Raw genomic sequence first — 24065 nt, 5'->3', positions numbered from 1 at the left:
TTATTTTTTGGTTTTTTTGTTACATGCACTCTCAATCTTGCATACAGAATGTACAAAAAATAAGAGAAATAATTATCATAAGATCAAAAAGAAAAGGGAATAAACTTTCTTTGTGTGTTAAGAGGAGGGGGAAAGTGAAGGATCTCAGCTGTTCTGAACTGTCTCCCATGTGTAGTGAAACTATATTGAAAAATTTTGTTGTCCAGCAAAGAAATCGCAATACAGTACAGCATTTTTTTACTTATTTATTGGTATTATTTTTATTCATCCCTCATTTACTGGTACTGTATATACAATATATTATTTTAAGAAAACTATGGCTGCAGGAGAAAAAAAAATCCTGCTGAAATGATGGGTGTGTCCTTATATGCCATAAAGTACTGTATGTACACCTATCATCTAATGTCCAATTTCTATGATTCTGTGGGTTAGCCACAATAAAGTGATGGCAGCTCTCCATGCTAGGCAGTCTCTTGCAGCCTCTCATCAGGACTTTAGCTCTGATGCCATTTCTTACAACCTTTTCCCAGGTCATTCATGGCTTACTCTTGGCTCTCCTGCTCTCCACATTCAAACACATGTACATCTTGACCCAATTGGTCTCTTCCATTCTCTCTACATGCCTGAACCATCTCAGCCTACCTCTAAGCAAAACTTCACCACTACTCTCAATGCCCATACAGCTACACATGTGCTATACAGAAATTTTTTGAAAATTTTGTGTCACATCTTCATACATTTTGAGGGAGTAAATGAGATTTCATAAGCAATACTCCATTATCCTTTGTTTAAATACATGAAAAGGAAATGCATTAAACTCCAGCAACACAAACAGTGTAAAATATTGTACTATACAAAAAATATGAGTCAGAGGCTCTTACCCATATACCGAAAGCTCGATGATGTTAGCTTCTAAAACTGCTAGAGCCTTATAATCTTCATTGTTTATAAGGACGAAAAATAAAATAAGGGAGATGATGGTGAGAACGAGGACAAGGATACCCATAAACAGGCCACGATTAGCATGTGCACAGTCCACAGAATAATGATGACGAGCCTTCCGGGCTACATAGGTGGAAATATCTGAATCCCCATCAAAAGTTACTTCAGGCTTGTTGATGTTCTTCCACACCACATACAGGACACCTGGGGAGTGAAATTAGTATCTGTATAAATCAAGATCAGGTAAAGCATTCACTACTAACACTGGATGGACCAACTGCCTGAGTAGCTAATACTGTAACAGCTTATTAGCTACTCAGGCAGTTGGTATTGATACATCCTAATACTGTATTATGATTAAAGCAAAAGTCATCAACATATTGTCATAAAACTCACCAGCACAGAGTAGAGAGTACTCAATAGTACATGGGAAGAGGAAAGGAGACGCATTATCCACAAGTTGGCCCATGAGCTCAGAACGACGGCATTCATAGATACTAAATGCCTGATCTTTAGATGCTCTTCGCACTATGTTATGACTTTCATTTGATGCCTGAAATGGGATAATAAAGAATTCACATATTTAAAACATCTATGAGTACAATACTGTACAGTGTTTCTGAATACTGTATTAGAATCAGAAGGATCATATTCAGTACAGTAATGTATTAATGAATTATTCCCATAGATATTAAGCACAACATGCACATACTAACAGAAACAGATATTATCCATGAATACTATAATATCTGATGAAAGAAAACAAAGTTACAAAGTATTTTTAAAGCATGAATAAACAACTACAGTATAAAAGTTGAAAGAATAAAAATGACCAATATCACTATAATATATATACTCATGAGGTTCCACAGATCATAAAATAATTAGAAAATTGAGTCCATAACACATTGGTGCCCTACTGTGCTTATTGACCAGAAATGTTAACTACAGTACTTTACTTAATTATGAGCTAAATAGTAGTCAAGAGTTGACTACTTTTTATGTTTAGCTTTAGTGTTTATCAAGACCCCTGTTCTGTAAAGTTTAATTACAGTTCGCCCAGGAAAGTTTGAGAAAAATGAACTTGCTGTAAATACAGACATACAGGTATATGTATGGATGGGTGGACAAGGTTAAAGTTGTATGCCCATTCTGTATTTGTGGTGGGCCATAAAAAGTACAGTTTATTGCCATGTGTCAATGTTAAAAAATATAAGTAGAAATCAGTAGTATTACAGTAAATAAAAAGTTTTCATACCTCATGAAGATCATGCAAATCATGGACTTCTGGGACATGTTTGGAATCATTTAGTGGTGAATGGAGAGTGAGATCCTCCATGGAGTCGTCGGTTTCATCTGCATGGTGACCCAAGACAGCCCCTGCATCACTGTGATGACCTGCACCACTTGCTCCATGGTGAGCAGGTGTGCTACTCCGACCTTCATGATAACAGTACATATGATAAGTTATATCTTGGAATTCTGATGCCAAATAAATTATAATAAAATCTTAATATTTTTTTTTAATCTCGAAGTACAGTAATATGTTAAATGTGTATACTATAATAGTATTTGCACATGAGAGATACAATTAAAAGGATGTAACTTGGATATGTCATGGCAAATGAACTGTTAAGAAGCTCTCTTCTTTGCACACCTTTGGGACTGACACTGATGCATACTTGAGAATTTTGTGAGCTAACAAGTAACTTATAATTTGAGTGCAATGGACCTTGGGACCACAAACCAAATGTATCAAGCACTGTACATACAAAACTGTACTTCTGTTTGGACCCAAAGACCATAAATACAAATTATCACGAACATAAAAGGCACCATTGATGCGAGAAGCCCAAATTAAATATATATTGAGCCTTCAGTGCACAGGGAGGGAGAGTGACTGGTATAGCACTCAACCGCCTTCACTTCCCCAACTTGTAAAGTTAGGCACATTTGCAGCTGGGTGGACTTGGAGTACCCCAGGACTGAATCGGCAACCCTTAGCACAGGAGGTGAGCACTATAGCTGTTCAAATGCTGCACTCCTCAGTAAAGGTTAGGGCAAGTGTAAAAGGAATGTAAACCCAAACTAAAGTAGAAGTCTATATCCTGAAGTGTTTTCCCAGTGCCTCTTATAAAAATAAAGTGTCTTTGGCTTAGCAAATAGTTCTCATCCACATGTATTAAAAATAACTTCTTATTTTTTTGCTATTTTGTTTGTAAAATATGTCACCAATGTTTTTCTTATTATGTTTATTTTATTTTATAAATCCAGATTATTGCATTTTATGACAAACATAAAACTACAGTGAGTTCTGCTATAACGCGTGTTTTGATAACGCGAATTTGCTCTAACGCGATTTATGAATTCGGAACAATATTTGTATAACGCGATCGCTTGTTTGCTATAACGCGATTTTTGCTTACTATTTCTCCAATTTTGTGGTATTAACTGTGAATATGGTAAAGAAGAATATCTCCAAAAAGCATTCTGATGATAGAATTCCCGGTGATTATCGTAAAAGAAAGGATATAACACTTGAAGAGAAGCTTGATGTTATCAACCTCAAAATCACCCTTCTCCCCATCAAGTTACATTCATATTTTTTCAAGGTAAAGTGTTAAATTTACTGTATGATTTCATTATTAGATATGAATGTAACATTTATTTAGACTGTGCTATCCTTTGTGTTAGGCTAACTACTAAATTTTTTCGATAGTAATCTGCACCTAACCCTATTTTCTCCATAAGCCCTGTTATTTCTATTACGCGATGATATTTTACAAGAACACAATTATCGCGTTATAGCAGAACTTTGTTGGATTATAAGGAAATTAATGAGAACTACATCATTTTGTGAAATATCAGTCCAATAACTGGAGAGATTCTACTGTATAATTAGTACTCTCTAGATAACATGGTAAATTTGTATACGTACCATAATAGTCTTTACAGAGAAAGGATGCATATCATACGTGGGTAGTGATCAATGATTGATTAAACCAAGAAATCTCGTTTTATAACCACACTGGCTACAAGAAGCATATGAAATTACAACTCTAGCTTTTATAAAGGATATAAGAAACCACAGCTGCCCCTGACAGATGAGGGGTGATGAGGTACTACAGCACCTTACACAGCCTCTCCTGGCAGTGCCCATCATCAGCCATATTAAATTTTCTGGGCCAAGCATAAGTCCTCAGCCCAGCTCACAGTGAGGGGTACTCTATGGAAAAGGAGCAACTGTATCCCATCTGAGCTTTAAGAGACTGGTTAAACCTAACCTAATAACTCGGATAGTAAGGAAAACGTTGCCTATACAGTACCAGGTAAGAAGCCAACCAACTCTTCCTAATTCCATGAGAACCCAAACACCTATAATCCTCATTAAATAGCCTAGACTACAACCTGTTTGCTCAAAAATCAGCCCAGAGAAGTAAAGGAATACCCCAGTTAATTCAAGGGATGTGTTCCTAAAAGTCAGGGAGATTAATAAAACTAAATATTGGGGCATTTTCCCATAATTTATGTAAGAGGGGGTTCCCAGCTGGCAACTTTCACCACATTTTTCAATATATACTCCTCATTATCCAAGGCTATTAGGGACCAGGGTCACTTGTATACTGTAGTCTCAGTAAATGCGAGGAGAAAAAAAAAATACTGCACTGTCGGTTGGCAATAGTTTCGCTAGGCGTGGGAAACTGAAGCAGCCAAGATCTCCACCACCACTCACACCTCACACAATCCGGGTAACTCCAGTGGTTGTAAGATTTGTTTCATTATCTCTTATGTTTTTGACCTTCTGTTAATCATATTATTTTTTATTTTTTGCACATTCTGTATGAACAATTCTGTGTGCATGTAACAGAGTAAAAGAAATTGAATAAAAATACACACATCTACTCAAAAATATGAGTTGAAAAATAACGACACAACTCAAAGGTTGGCCCAGTAGGGGTGAAGCTGGCCTTACATCAGAATATGAAAGCTGCGACTATCTCGTCCAGTTTGAAATATTACTGTAAAGTATCGTAATTTTTCATTTGTGAATAAGCGAGGTATTTTTGCGAATACTGAATAGGCGTGTTAAAATATCAATTGCAGATTAGCGGGGTTATGATTACTGTACAGCATTGGGGTTGCTAATAGCGAGGTATTCCTGTATACACATTATAAAGCTGAGTATCCTGATGCACTGCATCCCAAGGTGGTTTAGTCGGTCAATTATCAAAATAGATGATGGAAAGGATTACTTTATGGATTGAATCTTGTATTAATCCAGACATTTCCATGAAGATCTTCTCAGCTGCTATTTTGCCTAAATGATGGTCAATGAACTTGATGTATTCCTTATTCAAATAAAGATTAAACTTCCCCAATTCTGTGAGAACAAACCTGCCAAGAAACATCCTTCACCACAACAGATGTAGATCACATCCTTAAAGTGCAGAACATTTGAGGGGTCACAGCCATCTAAAATAATTACGTATTATGAAAAAGCTCATTCATTTATCAAGGTCATGATTGCTCTAAGATCCTTTCAGACCTTTGGAACATGAACAGCTTAGAAAACAATAATTACTCCAATAGGTTCAAATATCTAAGCAACCTGATATTTATATTGATGTGTTTTAACAGGTAAATGTTGCACTAAGTCAGTTCTTACAATTGGCATCAACTATGAGAATTTAAGAGAAATAAAAATTTTCTCCATCTCCATTACAGACAAAGTCCCAGAAAAGTTCTATTTCAACCTGATCAAGAACCTCACAATAATGCAGAGTCCTACTCCATTCCACCTAGATCCCTGTAACACCTCGAAACCCCAGGGGTCACAGTTCCACATCTTGGACCTGAGAAAGTTTACCAACTACAGTACAGGCACACCTGACTCAATTTCTCCAGTCTGCCAAGGTGTGTTTAGAGGCTTTGCACTTCTGTGTTTTCATTTTTTTTCTCCAGTGGCTTTAAGGTACTGCTTTTTAAGCAATTGAAGCCAGCCCACATTGAAATCAGTGCTATAGAATTTTCAGTTCTTCACAGACTGTCCTTGGTCCACTTTTCACAGAATTCCATCATTAGTGTTTACACTTATCACTTTACATTGTCTCTTTAGCATTGTTAAACTCAGTTCTAGCACTTAGGTTTATGTTTGAGGAAACCGTGAAAGCAAAATAAAATCAACATCAAATAACTAATACAGAACACACTCACCATGATCCTTGAATCAGTGTCATCAAGGCATCTGTGACTGTATTGTCTGCATCATGTAAACAAAGAGGAATTTAGGAGGACACTAAAACTCATTAGAGGTCGAGTGTGGAAATTTTTTCATATAGAACATATCTCCAATTATATAATGAGTGTTCATGTATTACTAAGGCACTGTAATTCTTTAGTTGTTGGCTTAGAGTTTCATCTTTTTCACTTTGTTTCAAATCTCATCTGATTTCTCTTTACAGGTATAAAATTACTACTGTACTGTACTGCATGTATGAGGTCTGACAATTAAGTTCATGAACTCTCTGTGTGGCTCAACAGGAGGCAACACTGTAATGAGTGTGAGTGGCATGCGTGTGACCTTGATCCCTTCTCTTGCTACCCCAGTTGTGTTGTCGATCTCAAGCGAGTTGGATATGCAGGTACAGTATTTTGAATTTATTCTAGACAGGCTTGGGTTATGAAAAATACTAATGACAAAATTTTTAAATTTCACCTCACCATAATGACATGGCTAACACAGGTATGGCCACACATCATGGTACTCACAGAAAACTAAAAATTTTCCCATGACAAACTAATGATTTTCCATGACTTAAATCTTGAACAATACAACAGAGGCCATAAGTTGGGCTTGAGCAGACGATACGTGTAATAATAACACTGATCACAGCAATAAGAAAGATAACTTGTATGATCAGGTTTTAGTCACTGTGGCCGCCTCCTCCTCATCCCCTTTTGGTAATCTGATCTATCAACATATTTTTCAAAATTGCACAAACTGACTTATTTACAATTTTAGATCATAGTACATTGTTTGTTTGTTGGTCAGAAAGGCAAAACTAAGTACAGTACAAAGAAGCATGAAATAGCATCAACACATATACAGATGCATGACAGGTTTTGAAAAAGGTATGAATTTTCTGTCAAAAAGAAAAGGTTGTGCATCTATGCAATACTAGTGCAAATTATTGGACTATTAACAGATAGCAAGGAAACAAATATGAAGATATAGTGCTTGGCCACTATCACCCATCATGCAGTGCAGTTTTGGTATGTCAGAGAGAAAGGTGTTAAAGAAAGAGCACAAAGCAACCAGTTACTAATAGTTAATGTTTAAAAAGAAATATAATTTAAGCTAGTGGATCTCCCAATGTCTTGTCTGCTACAAAATACCCAATAATCAAGTACAATTCTCAGTTTTGGACAAGTGTTTCTTTAATCCACCTAAAGTACTGTATAACATGTACTAATAATGCCCATTACATACATACACATTATATATGATTGTCAAATATCTGAAATGGTCAGAATATGTCTTAATTCCATTAGTGATCAATGTAGATATTTACCTTTATTGTGAGTTAAAAGCTCACATTTACTGGTGTTGATTCACGTTGGGAATCTTGGGATAAAGGGGAGTTAAACATTTTGGTAATGGGATGGTTCAGATGACTGTTATTATTATTTATTTAATCAGATTTATACGTAATGTCAGTAGTGGGGTTAGTTTTCCTTATAGTACTGTATATCGTTTTAAGTGTGTTCATGTAATAAGTAATGCCATGTAGAGTTTGTATTTGTAATTTGGGAAAACAGCTGTTTGTGTTAATGGGGGAGGGGAGCTGACCTGGTTGAGTGAGTGGATGATCTGTGGCAACTCACAAGCGAGGGAGAGGTGGTGCACCATATTCACGTTACTTTGGGAGATTTGTATCAGAAATCCTGGAATTATTGGACTCAAAAACTCTGTATACAACTGTAAATGTTTACAGTTTAATACAGTGTGTGTTTTGGTCACCATCCTCCCACACCATACATTAATTCCCGTGACAATGATGGAATAACAAGACAGTAATTTAGCAAAGAAAGAGTCAGGTGTCTGACTGATGGATGTAACATGGATGATGCTAGCAATTATTTTTGGGCATTCTTGTTGGATCATCATCACCTGGAGGTTCAATAGCACTGCCTCACATGCTGGTGAGCAGTGTGCCAACAAAAACTAACATGCACTGTTTGAGCATTACAAAACCTTGAACTTATACTTCAGAATAAGTAAACAAAGTCAAAATATGAACTTGGAATCCTGGAATGTGAAGACATTATAATATGTCTTCACATTCCAGGTTCATATTTTGAGTTTATGTAAGGTAAGTGTTTGGAGGAAGCTGGAAATGTTGCAGTGGGACACTCTAGGATTATGTGAAGCAAGATAGACTAATTCAAATAGCATCTATTTTGGTGGTGAAAAACATGAGAGGTGCAGGAATTCTTGTAAAACAGATTTGGGTAAATGTGTGAAGGGATATTAAACAGTTTCAGACAGAGTTCTGTAAGCCAAGTTTAATGCTAAACCCGCAGCCTTTGGTATAATTTAGGTTTATGTAGTGACAAATGATAGTAAAGAAAAAAAGCCAAAATGAGGCTGTAAATTTCAGTAAATATTTAAATGAAATGGGTGATTTAATGCAGAGAGAAACAGAAGGGAATTAATGGAGGATTGCTTGTCAAATTCAATTTTAGAATGGTGCAGGTGAACAGATCCAGGGGACCATAAACAATAGTGGCCAGATAGTATTCATTGATTTAATCTACTCTTCAAATGATCTTAAGAATATACTTGTTAAAAGCCCCTGAAAAACTGAGGTTTGGAAGTAAAGGCCACCATTAAAGGTAGGAGGCTGCCAAGTTGTGGTGTAACACAAGCATGTCATATTGAATTTCACACTCAATCATGCTTTCCTAGCCTACTCCTCCTTATCCATGAAAGGAGGGAGGGAATAGAGGTTGCCTGTCTGTGGGGTTAGTTATAAAATGAGATTTCAGGATCAATCCTCCATTTATAACTTATAGTGACTGCTATGTTGCTCAAGTAGCAAAAGCCACTAAGTTATGGAAAAGAGAGTTTGAGCCCAAATTTCAATGCACCATTAAGTTTGGGAGTCATTAAGACTAAGGGCTCACTGTGCACCATAGTCTATTCAAATCCATGTTCAAGGGTAAAAGAAGATTGAGCCTTAGTATGAATGTCAGTAAGTTACAGGCCTATTAGGACAAGGGATCCAATGGGTCTTATGTCTTAAGGAGTATCAAACTTAATGACCACCTTACCTTTAGACCCAATTTTCATTTACAACTAAAATTGGACCTCGTTAATAAATAAGACTCAATAGGCACAAAGACCAATTATAACCCTGTGGAAGGTTCTCAAGTATTTTTGAAGGATCTCTGTGTGATCTGAGAGAGAGAGCAGTTAATCTTGATTTCTAGTTTAGTGGAGCCTGGTTGAAATAAAATCTAGCACAATGCTCAAACTGCTATGTGACATGTACTCCATTTAGGGAATTTACACAACTAAAAGAGGAAACACAAGTCATTTGAAAATAAAACCTACTAACTCCCCTACACCTCACATCATCATCACCATTTTATGGCTATTTTCCAGACTTGTGTGGATTAGTCATGATTACTTAATAGTAGCTCTCCAAACTGTAGTCTCCTGCAGCCTCACTTGTCAAGTTCTTGTCTCTGAGGTCATTTTCTCAAAACCTCTCCCCATGTCATTCTTGGTCTGGCCCAGCTCTCCTCCCATCCACATTTAAACTCGTGCATCTTTTGATCCAATTTCTCTCCACAGGCTTGAGTCGTCTCAGCCTACCTCTACATAAAACCTCACCCATACTCTAAACATACAGCTGCCCTCTTAGCTCTCAAAAGTGTTTCCTATCTTTCAACATCATTATTTTTACACTTCCAGATTGCCATTTTCATTTCAAATCGCTTGTCTACTTATATTATCTTCTTTAAAAGTGCAGGTTTTACTGCTATACACCAACACACATATTATGCTGGCTACATTCATTTCCCATCTTTCCTTATTAATAAAGGCAACAGCTCCCTAAACTTCTTCCAGCCATTTCTGACTCTTGCAACTGAACTAGCTTCAGCACCACCTCCAGTACTGATCATGTTACCTAAGTAGCAGAACTCATCAACACCATCTAGGGATATATCCCCAATGTTGAGCTTTCCCAGCCGTGCTGAGGCCACATGATTACTGTACCTGCACATACAAGATACTTAGTCAACAACATCCTGCAGTCTGCCATCTACTCAATTCCACCTCTTGTTTATCCACATTGCAGTCACTGTACATAACTGAATTACTGCCAACACCTTTTTTTATAGACAGCACTGGCCATTTTCTACTTTCCATCACAGGTCCTTCACCACAATACCAATCATTACTTTTGTTTTTGCCACATCTCTCTCATACCATTTGACTCTATTCAATCCTTCCATTTCTTAAAATTTTCTACTTGTCAGTATCAAATGCAGGACTTAAAACCCTTTAAACTATGCTTAAATAAGCCCAGGACCGTCAATATGACTGCGGTAAATGAGTTGTTTAACTTACTTAAATGGTGACAGAGCCAATGTGAGCTAAAGCTTCAATAAAATTGAAAAGCCAAGATGATATACAATGCCTAGGTATATGTAGACATGGAAAACCTTTCCCTCACGTAAAGGAGAGTCCCTATTAGATAAGAATCCTGTAAGTTTGGTGTAGGATCATGTGTACAGTGTAGACTTTTTCTACTCAGTCATTTGAGAAGTCTTTCTTGGAATCCAGTTTGTTGTGTCATGGGATAGAACACAGGCCAGTATAACAGAACACCGAAGTACTTACCACTACACTACTGAGATATGCTTAAGCAAATTAACTTGGGAAAAGTCAGCCCTGCATTTACACCAACAGGCTTGCACCAGTGTCCTTAACAAATAAAACCTTAACATATCAAATGAACAAGATGACTTATCTGCCACAAAACACTGATCAAATAATATAAAGAATGTTATTGTAAATAAAGACCATCACATGAAAATGAGAAAAGAAGTGAACAAACCACTTGGCCTTTTATATCCCATTTACAGCCAGAGAAAAGTAGGAAACATCTGAATAAAGATGATCAAAACCCAAGTTTGTTAGTGATGGGCTTAATTGAAGTGAACAACTCCAGGGCTTGTCTTAGCTACATTTTAGCTCATAGACTTTTGAAGCAACCACTAGACTGAGGTTGGAGCTTACTTCCTAAACCTTGGTTCAAGGGGTGAGTGGCTATTTATGCAGTATTCACAATGATCCAATAGAACAATATCCGTACCTCCAAACTACAGATAACCCATTACATACTGAGAGGGAAGTACACATTACTCGTTGAGTGATCAATAGGCCATGAAAGCCACATATAGTGGCTCTGTGATACATTTATTGATATACAGTACAGTGCTAAAGGCAAATATCATAAAATACATTAACTAATTAGACTCAGCTCTAGTGAATATTTCATAAGAACATCAATAACTGGCACATAACATACATACAGTAATAATTAACAAATACAGTACAGTAATTTAGACATTTCAGACAAAACACATTTTCTTATGAGCAGTTCTGTAACTCATTCTTTCCAGTGCACAGTAATTTTGGTTCACTGTGCACTGCATTCATTTGGTTATAATCACATATTTAGAGATGTTAGTATGGTGGTTAGTTAGTATTTTCCCCAAGAGATGAACCTGTTTTTGTTTTAATTTCCTCCAGAACAAACAGGCAATAATACATTACAGTATACCACAATTCCCCCAAGCCTCACCAACTGCAGCTAGATGGAAAAAACAGGAGCTATGATCTACAAATTTTAAAAGAAACAGGATTTACTTTAAAGTCATTTGATGATACATTAGTACCATATATCAGAATATTACAATCCTCCTGGTTTTTACACTGCAGTTTTAAGCTTCCAAGAGCAATCAGCACCATTACCTCACAGTAACATTTTACACTTACTTGCAGCTAGGACCTGTGCCCATAGATTCCCTGTAAAGTAAGACTTAAGTGTTTACAAAAGTCTGCGGTACCTTGTCTAGTCAGTAAGATCTGACTGAAACGAAGCCCTACAGAAGCAGATAAAACAATAGCTCCATCTTCAATGCAACTACCAGTACATGAAAATCATTAAGCATTATGATTATACTGTATGTGTGTAATGTATACTTGTGTGTACAGGTATATAAATAGACATTTTATGTCTTGCATTTGTATACAGTATTCAAAAGCTTTTTCCTGCTATGATGTGCTGGTTCTTACAAGCCTTTTACTGCTATGGTTTAGGTGGCTAGAATCTAACAAAATATTCATCATTTCATTTCACTCACCATCACCAGTCACTCTCAGCTCCTATGACATCCCCATAAAGCACTTGGTACCATGTTCTATCATTCACATGCTCTGCTGCTCCCTGTCTGACACTTCTTTTATTTCCATGTCTCAAGTTCAACAGACCCAATTATTTTTTAATTTATTATTTTCAGCTTTTCCTTTTTACAAGGAACTACACATGCTCTTTGCCAGTCTTCTGGTACTCTTCTTTCTTTTATACATACAGTAACCTAGAAACTGGTCATCCATTTAATATATTAGTTTTCCCTCAAGAGTTCCACAGTGAATCAATCAACTCCTGAAGCCTCATTTGTCTTGTGTGTACTTATGGCCTATCTTACCTCTTCCTCAATTATTTATAAAATTATTATTATGATTTTTTTAATAGCTCTCTGTTAAGTACAGGTTTTGACTTCTTAATAAAAATATCAATATTTTTGATTAAAAGATGCATATAAATTTCAAGAAAAGTTAGTTAGTTTTAATCTAATCTAAGCAGAGCAGTTCTCTTATGCAATTTATATCATTCTCAGGTTGTTAGAGATACAGTACATAAGGAATACCATATAAATTTACATATTCCTGAACACTATTGAGTGACTATTTAGCTATTTAGTGTTTTGTACAGTTCCTTAGGTTTTACTCAGTTGTATAGGATTTTACATTTATCTTAATGTTTAATTAATATGTTTTCTTTTGACCCATGGCTCATAGTGAGTGACATGAGAAAACTACTAAACATTCTCTCAGTGTCATTAAAAGATCGGATACAGTCTAATGGCAGCCAACACTCTCCAAGACAAGGCCCAATACAGCAGTCTCAGTATTATTTAATGCCTATTACAGAATAGCAAGATCAGCCCCTTTCTAAGCCACTTATTTCTCACTGGACCTGGATCCAGCCATTGTCAACCATGGTTTTGCTAATCAAGGAAGAATTATAGAACATAACCCCTGCAGTAGGCAAGGAATTACTGTATAATATGAACTGTAATCACTTGTGTAAACCTCTTAGAAAATCTTCCTTTGATATCTCCTATTGTGGTGATGTATCTTTTTATCTATGTACTAACGCAAGAGCATCCTACTAGTTTGCTTACGCTAAATACCTTAAAGAATTATTTACAGCTGAGGAAGGTTTAAAAATGGGACAGTTAATGAATCAGTTAATTTTTTTGACTAGGTGTACCTGAATACTCACTAGGCTTTGAGCTAAACTACCCATTCATGAAATTTGGATGACTCATAACCATATACAGTAGGTGATGAGGGTGACTTGCATAAATTTTTTCATTATCTGAACTTGTCTACCTGGACAGGTGAAACTACCTTTAAACTGCATCTCCTTTCTGACTTGCAGGGCAAAGGTGTTTAGTGTTTAGTTCACTCACTCCCCTCCTTTGATCATAAAATGGGATTTACAACTAATTACGTACTTCATTTTCAAACTTTAAATACACATATGACACTGTACAGCAGGATCACTCATGCAGGTCCTCCTTGTTATGTAGATCCTCATCACTGTTGCACCATATTATCTTGTACATCTGTCTCTATGTCATGTCTTTTGATCTTCCTGGACTAAAATGTCATTTATTCAAACTTAAAAGAGGCATAACACCCGACTTGTATATTTCATTAGCCCAAAACACCCTAACATCACATTGTTATATACAGTACTCCAATTAATAGATGAATGTTCATTTGAAGAAATAAGAACACACTGAGCTTGTAAAATCCCATTTACAGCTGAGGAGTGGCAAAGATATGACATGTAAAAATGTTCCCCACTTCACTTGATGGTGCCTGACTAATCTCATACTGGTGTGAGTATTATGTTGACATTCTTAGTAAACTGTGTCAGTGCAGGTTAAGTAAATCACTGGTTTAAACGGAACTGCACTGTAGAATTTTTTTATTTATTAAATTACTGTGAAAAATGCTTTGTGAATCTCAAATCTTGTTTCACACTCATTTACCCACACTTTCTTTTCCATTCACAATTACCATAGAAGGAAGATCTAAAGAATAAGTTGGCTCAAGCATGTCTATGTCCCTCCATAGCCATAACAAGACTTTATGGGTGGTGTGGAATATCAGACTAATCATCCAGTAAAGATGGTAAAAGGACACACACCCTCCTTTTTAACTCCAAAAAGCTATATGTACAAAGAGGAAACTGTCCCCGACTGCAGTATACTGTACATAAACAAAAAACAGGTGCAGTAGTAGTGTATTGATGAATGATGGCATTTGACTGGTCGATAGGATAACCACTAAAAGATGCAGTGCAGTTCACTACAAACATGTCAAAAGTGAGAGAGAAATCAGAATTAAACAAAATGAGCTTTAGTTAAATAGAAAGACAGAGCATGTAGCTTTTTAAAGCTGACAGTATGACAGTTTGAAAATTTTAAATATTATAGATACACTGGCTTTATTATCTAGAGCATATGGGAAACACAGTATATGTGACAATGGGTATGCATAGCTATCAAATCTTTAAGTCACAAACATGTCGGCAATTTTAATGTAGCATATACTGTACAAAACGTATGGGATCAAACTACTATATACAAATACAGTAATATTTTTCAAGGTTTAAAATTCATGCATTTCCATGGGTCATTTACAGTGTGAATGTTAAGTACCCAGTACAGTACATACTCACGGTAGGCTAACCTTACCATTAAGTTCCTTTAATCTGGGCTTCCTTATCATACCACTAGATTCCAATCTTTCTTTATGTTGCTACATGAAGAGCAGAACCTCATTCAGTATATATGCCACTTTAAATCTACAAAACCCAATACAATTGAAAATTTACAAATAATTTTCCCTTTGTTTGCATCTGTTTCCATCACTGGTAGCATTGTTGCTAAGTTAGACTCCTCACCGTAGCCATATCCCCCTAGTATTCTCCCTATCAGGCTGTGCTGTGAGCTCTTATGGTTCTTTTTTTAACTCATAATTTTGGGTAGATGTACATAACTTTCTTCAACTTTTTTTGCTCATTTACAAGCACACAAAATCTTATACAAAATGTTAAAAAAAAAAATAATAAAAAAAATAAATATATAAATAAATAAAATCATGGGGTAAAAAACGTAAAGGAGAATAAACATTTCTTCGTGTGTGAGAGTTAGCACACTGAGCGGGGCAAGAGAAGGGGGGTCAGCAGTAGTGATGTCAAGTTTTTATTTCATTTTATTTTATTTTTCCAAAAATAAAACCATTTTTTTTAATGTGACTTAGAAATAAAGAAAATAATTATAATATAAAACTATAAAATACAAAAAATGAAGAGTGTGGTGTGTATATGTGGGAAGTGAAAGTTTGTGTGTGGAGGCAGTGAACTGTAACCGTGGCCAGCCTCACCCTCCCCCCCCTTTGTGATGTCACGGCATACACACACGTCTCTTGAGTCAGCTTGGTGATAACCCGACTGAACTGTTTCGCATGTATAGTGTACCAGTAAATGTCAGGAGAGAGAGAGAAAAAAAGGCATTGCCATTTGGCAAACATTTTACTACACGTAAGACACAGGGGAGCATGAACAGCTGAGATTCCCCACATACTCCCCCTTTCCCCTCCCATGATTTGTGTGCTAACTCCTGTGCACAGATATGTTTATTCCCTTTATGTTTTTGACCTTGTGATAATTTTTTTTTTTGCACATTTTGTATGAAAGATTGTGTGTACATGTACTGTAACAGTAAAATAAATTGTAGAAAATTAAGTACATTATATCTACTCAAAATTACAAGTTAAAAAATAACCATAACATAACTCTGGCATCCTTCTTTCTACTGCACTGGTTAAGTGAACATCTCCCAGGCATTTGCCTGGGTAATTTTTTTCTTTATTGGTGAATTTTACTACAATCATGGCTCCTAAGGTGAAAATTAGTGGCAGTGCTCATGGTGGTGGTGAGTGAGGAAAATAAAAAAGCACATATTGTACTGTAAGAGCTATTTAAGAAAAAGTCAAGATAAGGAGCGGCAGATCAAATTCTGAAGTTGCGTGCCCATCACCATGGTATGAAAAAAGGGTTATACCTATACAGGAGGGACCCGAATATAAGCGAATTCACACTTATGCAGGGATCCCGATCCCAGGAATGTAACCCTAGCATACTCCGAGGCCCTAAAGACGTATCTTACTATTATTATACTGCACACCTCCCACTGCACTGAGCACTGAAGGGAGGCAGAGAGGCTGCATCCCGGTTGGGGGCTGCATTGAAATGGTGAGCATCCCTGAGATTTTGACAATACAATAGTATGTACACTAACTTGAAGGTGTGTCATTTTATATATATATATATATATATATATATATATATATATATATATATATATATATATATATATATATATATATATATATATATATATATATATATATATATATATATATATATATATATATTTTCATCATTGCTATTTATATGCTTTCATTAGTGCTGTTTATATGCCTACCATTTTAAGTTGGTAAATGACAGCAATTTAGTTTCAGAGCTGGTAACACTGTTCATAGTGTCAGGTATTGTGGTGGTGGTCATGGTCAAGATGCATTGGTGTGAATCTGGTGTCTTGCTATAAAATATGTCAAGGATTATACCTAATATTTTTCAAAAGCTAGAGTCGCATTGTACAAGAGATATATGAAAAACTGTGGATATTTTAGCAAAACATTAGGGGTCAAACTATATATGAGATCAGTTTATACATGAGTATATGTGGTAAACCTATTCACAGTACAATACAAAATTAGGTTAAAGAGAAAGCCATCTCTGCTTGTAACATGAAGCCAGCTGGGTACTGATGAAATCATCTCAAACTACCCTGGTAGGTATCTTTATGATTGACTCAATATTTTCTGTTTCTTGATGCATACTGTGGCAACTGCTACACTAACTTTAACATCTACACATACAATAGTGTATTTTCACATAAGTACTTCTTTAGACATTAACCGTAAAATATACGGGTGATACAAACTCGGGTTTCTCGACCTATGCTTACATGGTCTTATTTTTTTTTTATTAATGGTCTGATAAGTGCAGATGGTTCCTACCTAAGGTGTCTTTGGCTTGCATATAGATGTGTTTTGACTAAACATTTCAATATTATTTCATCAGGCCTGGCTATCAAGATCTATCTTCATCTCAAATTACAGGGTAATTTAAAGCCTACAGTCACTATCCAGGAAAGTGAGAGTTGTCTCACTGGTCATGTCCCATACCAGCTATACAAAGGTCACACTGCAGTTAATGATATTAGAAATGTCTGAAGAAACAAAGGGAGTTCTTTTAGATAATTATTGAAAGCAACATATACACGCACGCACACACACACACAGTATAACAATTAGTGCATAGTGAGTTTATAAGCTAGATGGTTATGATTATTAGCTGTTTAAGAACCACAGATATTGGCAGTCCTTCCATGTATAATGAAATAATCATTATTAATACTCATTTTCCGGTAATGGAAAAATATATATATAGTAGATTACTACTTATTTTGCTGCTCCAGCATTCATAGTTAATGAAACAGTCTTGTGAAAAGTTTAATCTGAATGGGGGTAAATTGTCAGTAGATCATTCTAACCATTGAAATATACTGGGACAAAACAACAGCAAATTCTTTTCAAATTAAAGACAAAGAGCAAAGACAAGACACTACTGTATATATTTTCTAAAATTTCTTAATCTTATTCATGGAAAGACTAACAATGTCATTAGATTAAGAAGTTAGGTACGTCCACTTAATGTTCATGTTAGCTAGATTATCTAAATTATATAATGGACAGTCTATAAAAAGATATAATTTTCCTTTCTCAATAGAAGCAAAATAAGTCAATCAAAAGAGAAACAAAATTACAGTTAGAGAAAACCGAGTGTCATTATGGAAAGGGTGGTGAAAAAAATATTATGTATTTTAATAGATGCATGGTTAGAGAAGCAATTCTGAGATTTTATTCTCTTATTTTTAATACAGATGCCTCTAATGTGTGCGAGTGGTTGTAGTATGAAGCTTAGTTATGGGGAATGGTTAAGGATAATTCTGTATGATAGTAATCTTTTAAAACCTTAACACACAGCATCATGCCTCCATCATTGTACTTCTTATTAGACTGTCACTTTCTTACCTCCTCCATGATGACCATGACCAAGAGTCAGATTTATGATTTCATGCTTAGTTTCTTGAACCAGGACATTCAGCCATATACAGAGATTAGTTCCAATCATGTGCATCAAGCCAAATCTTGCAATAATTCGGTGACGACTAATGGCAACCTGAAAGAAGAGTTTTGGTAATTAATAATGTTTATATTTCATCTACAAGGGAGTATAGAAATAATATTAGTCAGGCCTTATTAATGAAGAATTGTTCACTCACAGTCTGGGATGAAGTTTGACAATAATACTATAGTGTATAAGGTTAAATATTCTCTTTTGTATACAATGTGGCTCATCCATGTAAAATTATAAGTACACCCTCGTCACCTGCAACACATCTCTTATGATTAACTCGAGTTAGTTATGAAAGACGAAAGACAAAATATGCCAATATTAATTACTGGGATTAGCCCACCCAGGCACATTGGACTATGCATTATGCTGCCAATATCTTCCCAGGCAGTAGTACCTTCCTGTTTGATAGTTGCCTACAACCAAATACCTTTATCTGATGACTTATTTTTTACTTTCATTTACTGTACAGTACTGTATTTCGTTATTCTAGTTCTTCTTTTCTCATAAAATAAGTTAATCTGGTGTGTTGTTACAAATTATGTCAAGATTTTACCTGTAACTGGAGTCACGTTAATTCGGATCATTGTAATTCGTATTCTGGCTTAATTCATAGTTTAAAAAAAAATATTAATTACATTAAGTGATTTGAATTTGGAATGAATATGAAATAATTGGGCGGTTCTTAAAATTAAATTATTATTAAAGGAATATCTTATGAAATAGATTAAGATGAATGAATTACAGGAATAGAATATGAATTACTGTATATTAAGATACAGTACTGTACAAAACTATGTTTGGGTGAGTAGCCCAGGAGAGGAGGTGGCGGAGGAGAGGGCAACTCACCTTCTCCCGCTTGGCAACCCAGGATTTCTTTATAACAACCAGAGTTGTGAAGTAATTAAATAAATTTACTTAAGTACTGTACAAGTAATATTTCTGGGTATTTACTTTTTAAAAAGTACTCAAATTTTGCAGTACTTTTACTTAAGTATGGTTTTCTAATACTTTTACTCCAATACAATTGAAAGAAACAAAAATCATTACTTGTTACATGCAAACTAATTATAAATTTTTAAATTAATTAATTAAAGTTGTGTGGGTGGAGCCATGAAGGGTATGGTGTGGCGAGACATCAAGCGGTTATATACCTAAAGGTCTCGTGAGGTGATGTCAGGTCAGGACAGGTGGCAGTGGCCATGACAGCCGACTTTCCCTTTGATATTTTTATGTCCATTGGCACCTTGATCACCCACCTCACCTAGCCTACCCTCTTATCCTTCCCTCGTCCATCGCATCCCCTTTTCTCCCCCACCTTTATGTTAGATGTCAGTTGCTCTTTGCATATAACTGTACGTACTTAAATTGAATTTCAAAGAAGCTGTGATTCTAAAATGCTTTACATAATTCCATCTTAGATAAAAAGCCTGTATCTAGACATGTGTATGAGACTGAGTGTATTTAAAATTCTGCTTTAATAACGAAGTACTGTACAGTATAGTCTGCATTTACACGGTCAATTGAACCCGTGGAGGTCCGCATAAAACGAGAAACACGTAAACGAAATAACAGAACATATGGGATTAATTGAAATAGAGACTGGGCCGACCCCCAAACTACACTTTTTCCGACACAATACGTACGTTGTAGTAAAAATAACATCTTAATTTTATGATGGTATGCACACACAATTAATATTTAAGAGAAATATCAATAATATTAGGTTTTTTAACACTTACGTTAGTAGAAAAGATGGCTGAGCACACAAGGATGGGGGGTTGGTTCCGAGGCAGAGGGTAGATTATTGGCCCTCACCTGTATCACTTGTATCAATTGTATCACTATCCACCACAAAGGCTTGCAGGGCCTCTTTGTCAAAGCCCTCAAAGTCCATATCCTCACTATCACTATCACTGACTTGGGCCGGCTGTGGTGGGTGGCAGGTGAAGAACTCGGTAATGTTTTGATGACTGGGCGACCTTGTGCGCACCCTGCCCGCGCCACTTCCCGCGTAATTAAAACATTTCATTCTGGCAAGGCACCGCGTAAATGACCAAACGCGTAAACAAAATCCGCGTAAATCCAGACTATACTGTACTGTATTTATCAGAACTTAATAAATATTATTGCAGTATATGATGTGTCTCCATATGTCCTGGTTTATTCACTGATCAGTCGTCCAAGTACAAACGTAGGTAAATCGAGCCATCATGTATCAATTAATTTTAAAATAGAAATTAGAAATTAAAATGTTAAAAGACAATGGTTTAGTAATGCTGTTAATGTGTGTGTTATGTAGGTGCCTTCAGACATCACTTCATCTCCTGTCTCATCACCTTACCCCTCGCATCGTCAGCTCACCTCAGTGTTATATTTATTACTGCATTATTTACTTTATTATTACTGGATATACATTTAGAAAATAGTTTTGTTTATACAGTCAACCCTCACTTTACGCGGTCCCACATTCCGCGTTTCCATTTACACGGTGCCCTGCCAGAACCCAGGATGCTCACATTCCGCGGTGGGTGTACCCCGTTACGCGGGTGAAGTATAATTTTTTTATTTAGCTCATAAAATTCATACAAATTATCCGGCCAGAATATAATTTACATTGCTGGAATTCTTACAATTTGATGATCATTTTGAATATAAACATCATAGATTTTGCATTAGACATACAAATTTTAGATATAATGTTTACTCTTGAGTAAATATGTTATCTTTTGTGCAAGATATAAATATATTTCAAAATATTCCTGGGTCTTACAAGGAATCCAGCAATGTCAATTATATTATCCTAACTTTAGTCTGATTTATTATTTATTACTAAAAAGGTAAACAGTCTGGTATTCCCACACATTCATCTGGTAGGGAGGGTTGGTGGGGGGTGGGAGGGAGGGAGGGACCGGCGACCGACCACCTGGCACGTGTGAAGAATATTTTTTTTTTTATTAACTGAAGATATTTGTTTTAGCTTATAAAATTCATACAAATTACCCGGCCAGAATATAAGCTCATAAAATTCATACAAATTACCCGGCCAGAATATAATTTACATTGCTGGAATTCTTACAATTTGATAATCATTTTGAATATAAACATCATATATTTTGCATTAGACATACAAATTTTAGATATAATGTTTACTCTGAGTAAATATGTTATCTTTTGTGCAAAATATATGACATTTATATTCAAAATATTCCTGGTTTTACAAGGAATACAGCAATGCCAATTATATTATCCTAACTTTAATCTGAGGTATTATTTAATACTAAATGTTAAAATCTAGTTTTTTCACCTAACCTTTCTCTTGAAGGGAGGGTTGGGACGGACCATCTGGCGCAGTTGGAAGAGGGGGGGAGGCAAGGTGGGGTACTTTGATTGACAGATAGTGTCGTGAAGAATATTTTTTTTTTATTAACTGAAGATATTTGTTTTAGCTCATAAAATTCATACAAATTACCCGGCCAGAATATAATTTACATTGCTGGAATTCTTACAATTTGATGATCATTTTGAATATAAACATCATAGATTTTGCATTAGACATACAAATTTTAGATATAATGTTTACTCTGAGTAAATATGGTATCTTTTGTGCAAAATATATGAAATTTATATTCAAAATATTCCTGGTCTTACAAGGAATCCAGCAATGTCAATTATATTATCCTAACTTTAGTTTGAGGTATTATTTATTACTATACCTGGTTTTCCCCCCAAAATTTCTCAGAGAGGGAAGAGCCAGCGAGTGTAGTGTGAGAAGAGGGGGAGGGAGTTGAGTCCATTATTTGAATGGACATTAACTTGGCGACTGTATTTCTCTATTTCTCTTAAGTATTAATTGTGTGCATGTACCATCATAAAATTAAGATGTTATTTTTACTAGAACATAGGTATTGTGTTGGAAAAAGTGGAGTTTGGGGGTCAGCTGGTCTCTATTTCATTTAATCCCATATGTTATGTTATTCACTTTCCGCGGTACCCTGTGGGTTACATTAACCGCGTAAAGTGAGGGTTGACTGTATAGTAATTATAAATAGATTATTTTATGTGGCAGCCAATGCAAGGTGCAAAAACTGAACAGAAACGAACAAATAATCGCTCAAAAAAATTCAGAAATTGTTGAATAATGCCAAAATATTCTGAAGTCGGTTACTTTGGATTTTTTGGTAATTTGACTAACCCAGAGCCTCATTTTTGGTCATATTAACGAGGGTCGTTCCCCACTTCCAGAAATATAATTGTAATCATCTCTACATTACAACTCATCTTTCTGGGAGCAGAAGTAATGCAGTATGAAAGTCCATTGTGGAGAAAGTTCATCATGAATCATTTCATTTCATAACATGAGGACATGAAAAAATACACTCTGTATCCATATTACAAAACAAATGAATAACAAACCCTTGAGTTAAGGAAGATGAAATACATCTGGATGAATGTGAAGAGCATACGTGCCGCCGGAGATATAACAAGAAGTATGTTTGCACAGTCATCATCAGGTTTTAGCTCAAAGTATTGCCCAACTTCAAGCCCACTGTAGATCATACTCCCAATGCCAAACACTGTGGGTATAGCAATAATATGTTTTATTATATTAATCTTACTATGAAAGAACATAATCATTAACTGATATGAACTTCGCACTTCAGTTTGGTAAAAAAAAATTCATGATAGTTAAACCTACACAGCAGTGACATTATATCTGATCAAAAGTAGAATGCTATACTGTTGGGAGGAGTGCTAAGATAATGAACATCTTGGTTACTTTAGTAGAATATTATAAAAATATGTAAGTGATATCTCCATTAGCCAGAACAATTGGTGCAGAGCACTTCCGGGAATGAGAAATTTTCGGGTAACGAGATGACTCTCTCAACCTGGAAAAATCCCCATGTCCAGTATTTTTCCGGGTATCAGAATTTACTTGGAATTTTCCAGAATGACACATAATTTCATCTCTCAAACTAAAAAAAAATCCCCCATCCCCGGAATTTTTCCGGATACAAGTAACTCGATCTTCAATAATTCAAAGGATATAGATATTAGGTTAAGTTACGCTTTTTAGTCATGCTTACTTTAGGCAAAAGAAGAGTGAAAGAGAGACAACAATAACCATAAACTCCACTACAGTTACAGGTGAAAATCTTTGATGCTCGGTTTTCTGTAAGTATGTTTTGGAAATGTTCTCTACAAGTGTTTTATTTCCTTGGTCAAGTTTCTCATACAATTGTGTTTATGGTTATAAGCATTATGTGCTGCAGTTTATTATAGATCTGTTAATGAACCACTTCACACTGCTTGTGATCTAGACAGCAAATTGTTAAAGCTCCACTACAGATGTGAAACTGGTATACATTATAGGTCACTGGGAATATTCAAAACCGCAGATGTCAAGTCAACCTG

The 24065-nt window shown here is 35.7% G+C and overlaps 1 protein-coding gene across 3 annotated transcripts in view; it reads right to left on the bottom strand.

The window, feature by feature from the left end:
* Positions 1-24065, bottom strand: part of LOC121863267 (proton channel OtopLc-like) — a 49627-nt gene that overhangs the window by 7332 nt on the left and 18230 nt on the right. For 2 of the 3 annotated variants that reach the window (XM_042361833.1, XM_042361851.1), the window contains 6 exons: positions 23064-23224; positions 18545-18692; positions 12017-12046; positions 2201-2382; positions 1339-1495; positions 882-1146 (listed from right to left, as the gene is read on the bottom strand). In XM_042361833.1, coding sequence (XP_042217767.1) covers positions 882-1146; positions 1339-1495; positions 2201-2382; positions 12017-12046; positions 18545-18692; positions 23064-23224 — 943 coding nt within the window. The remainder of the gene's footprint in view (positions 1-881; positions 1147-1338; positions 1496-2200; positions 2383-12016; positions 12047-18544; positions 18693-23063; positions 23225-24065) is intronic. The other variant, XM_042361842.1, reaches the window with a different exon arrangement.

This window comes from Homarus americanus, unplaced genomic scaffold (genome assembly GCF_018991925.1).
Source record: "Homarus americanus isolate GMGI-L3 unplaced genomic scaffold, GMGI_Hamer_2.0 scaffold40248, whole genome shotgun sequence".
NCBI classification, from domain to species: Eukaryota; Metazoa; Arthropoda; class Malacostraca; order Decapoda; family Nephropidae; genus Homarus; species Homarus americanus.
This window is presented reverse-complemented; position numbering and strand designations above follow the sequence as displayed.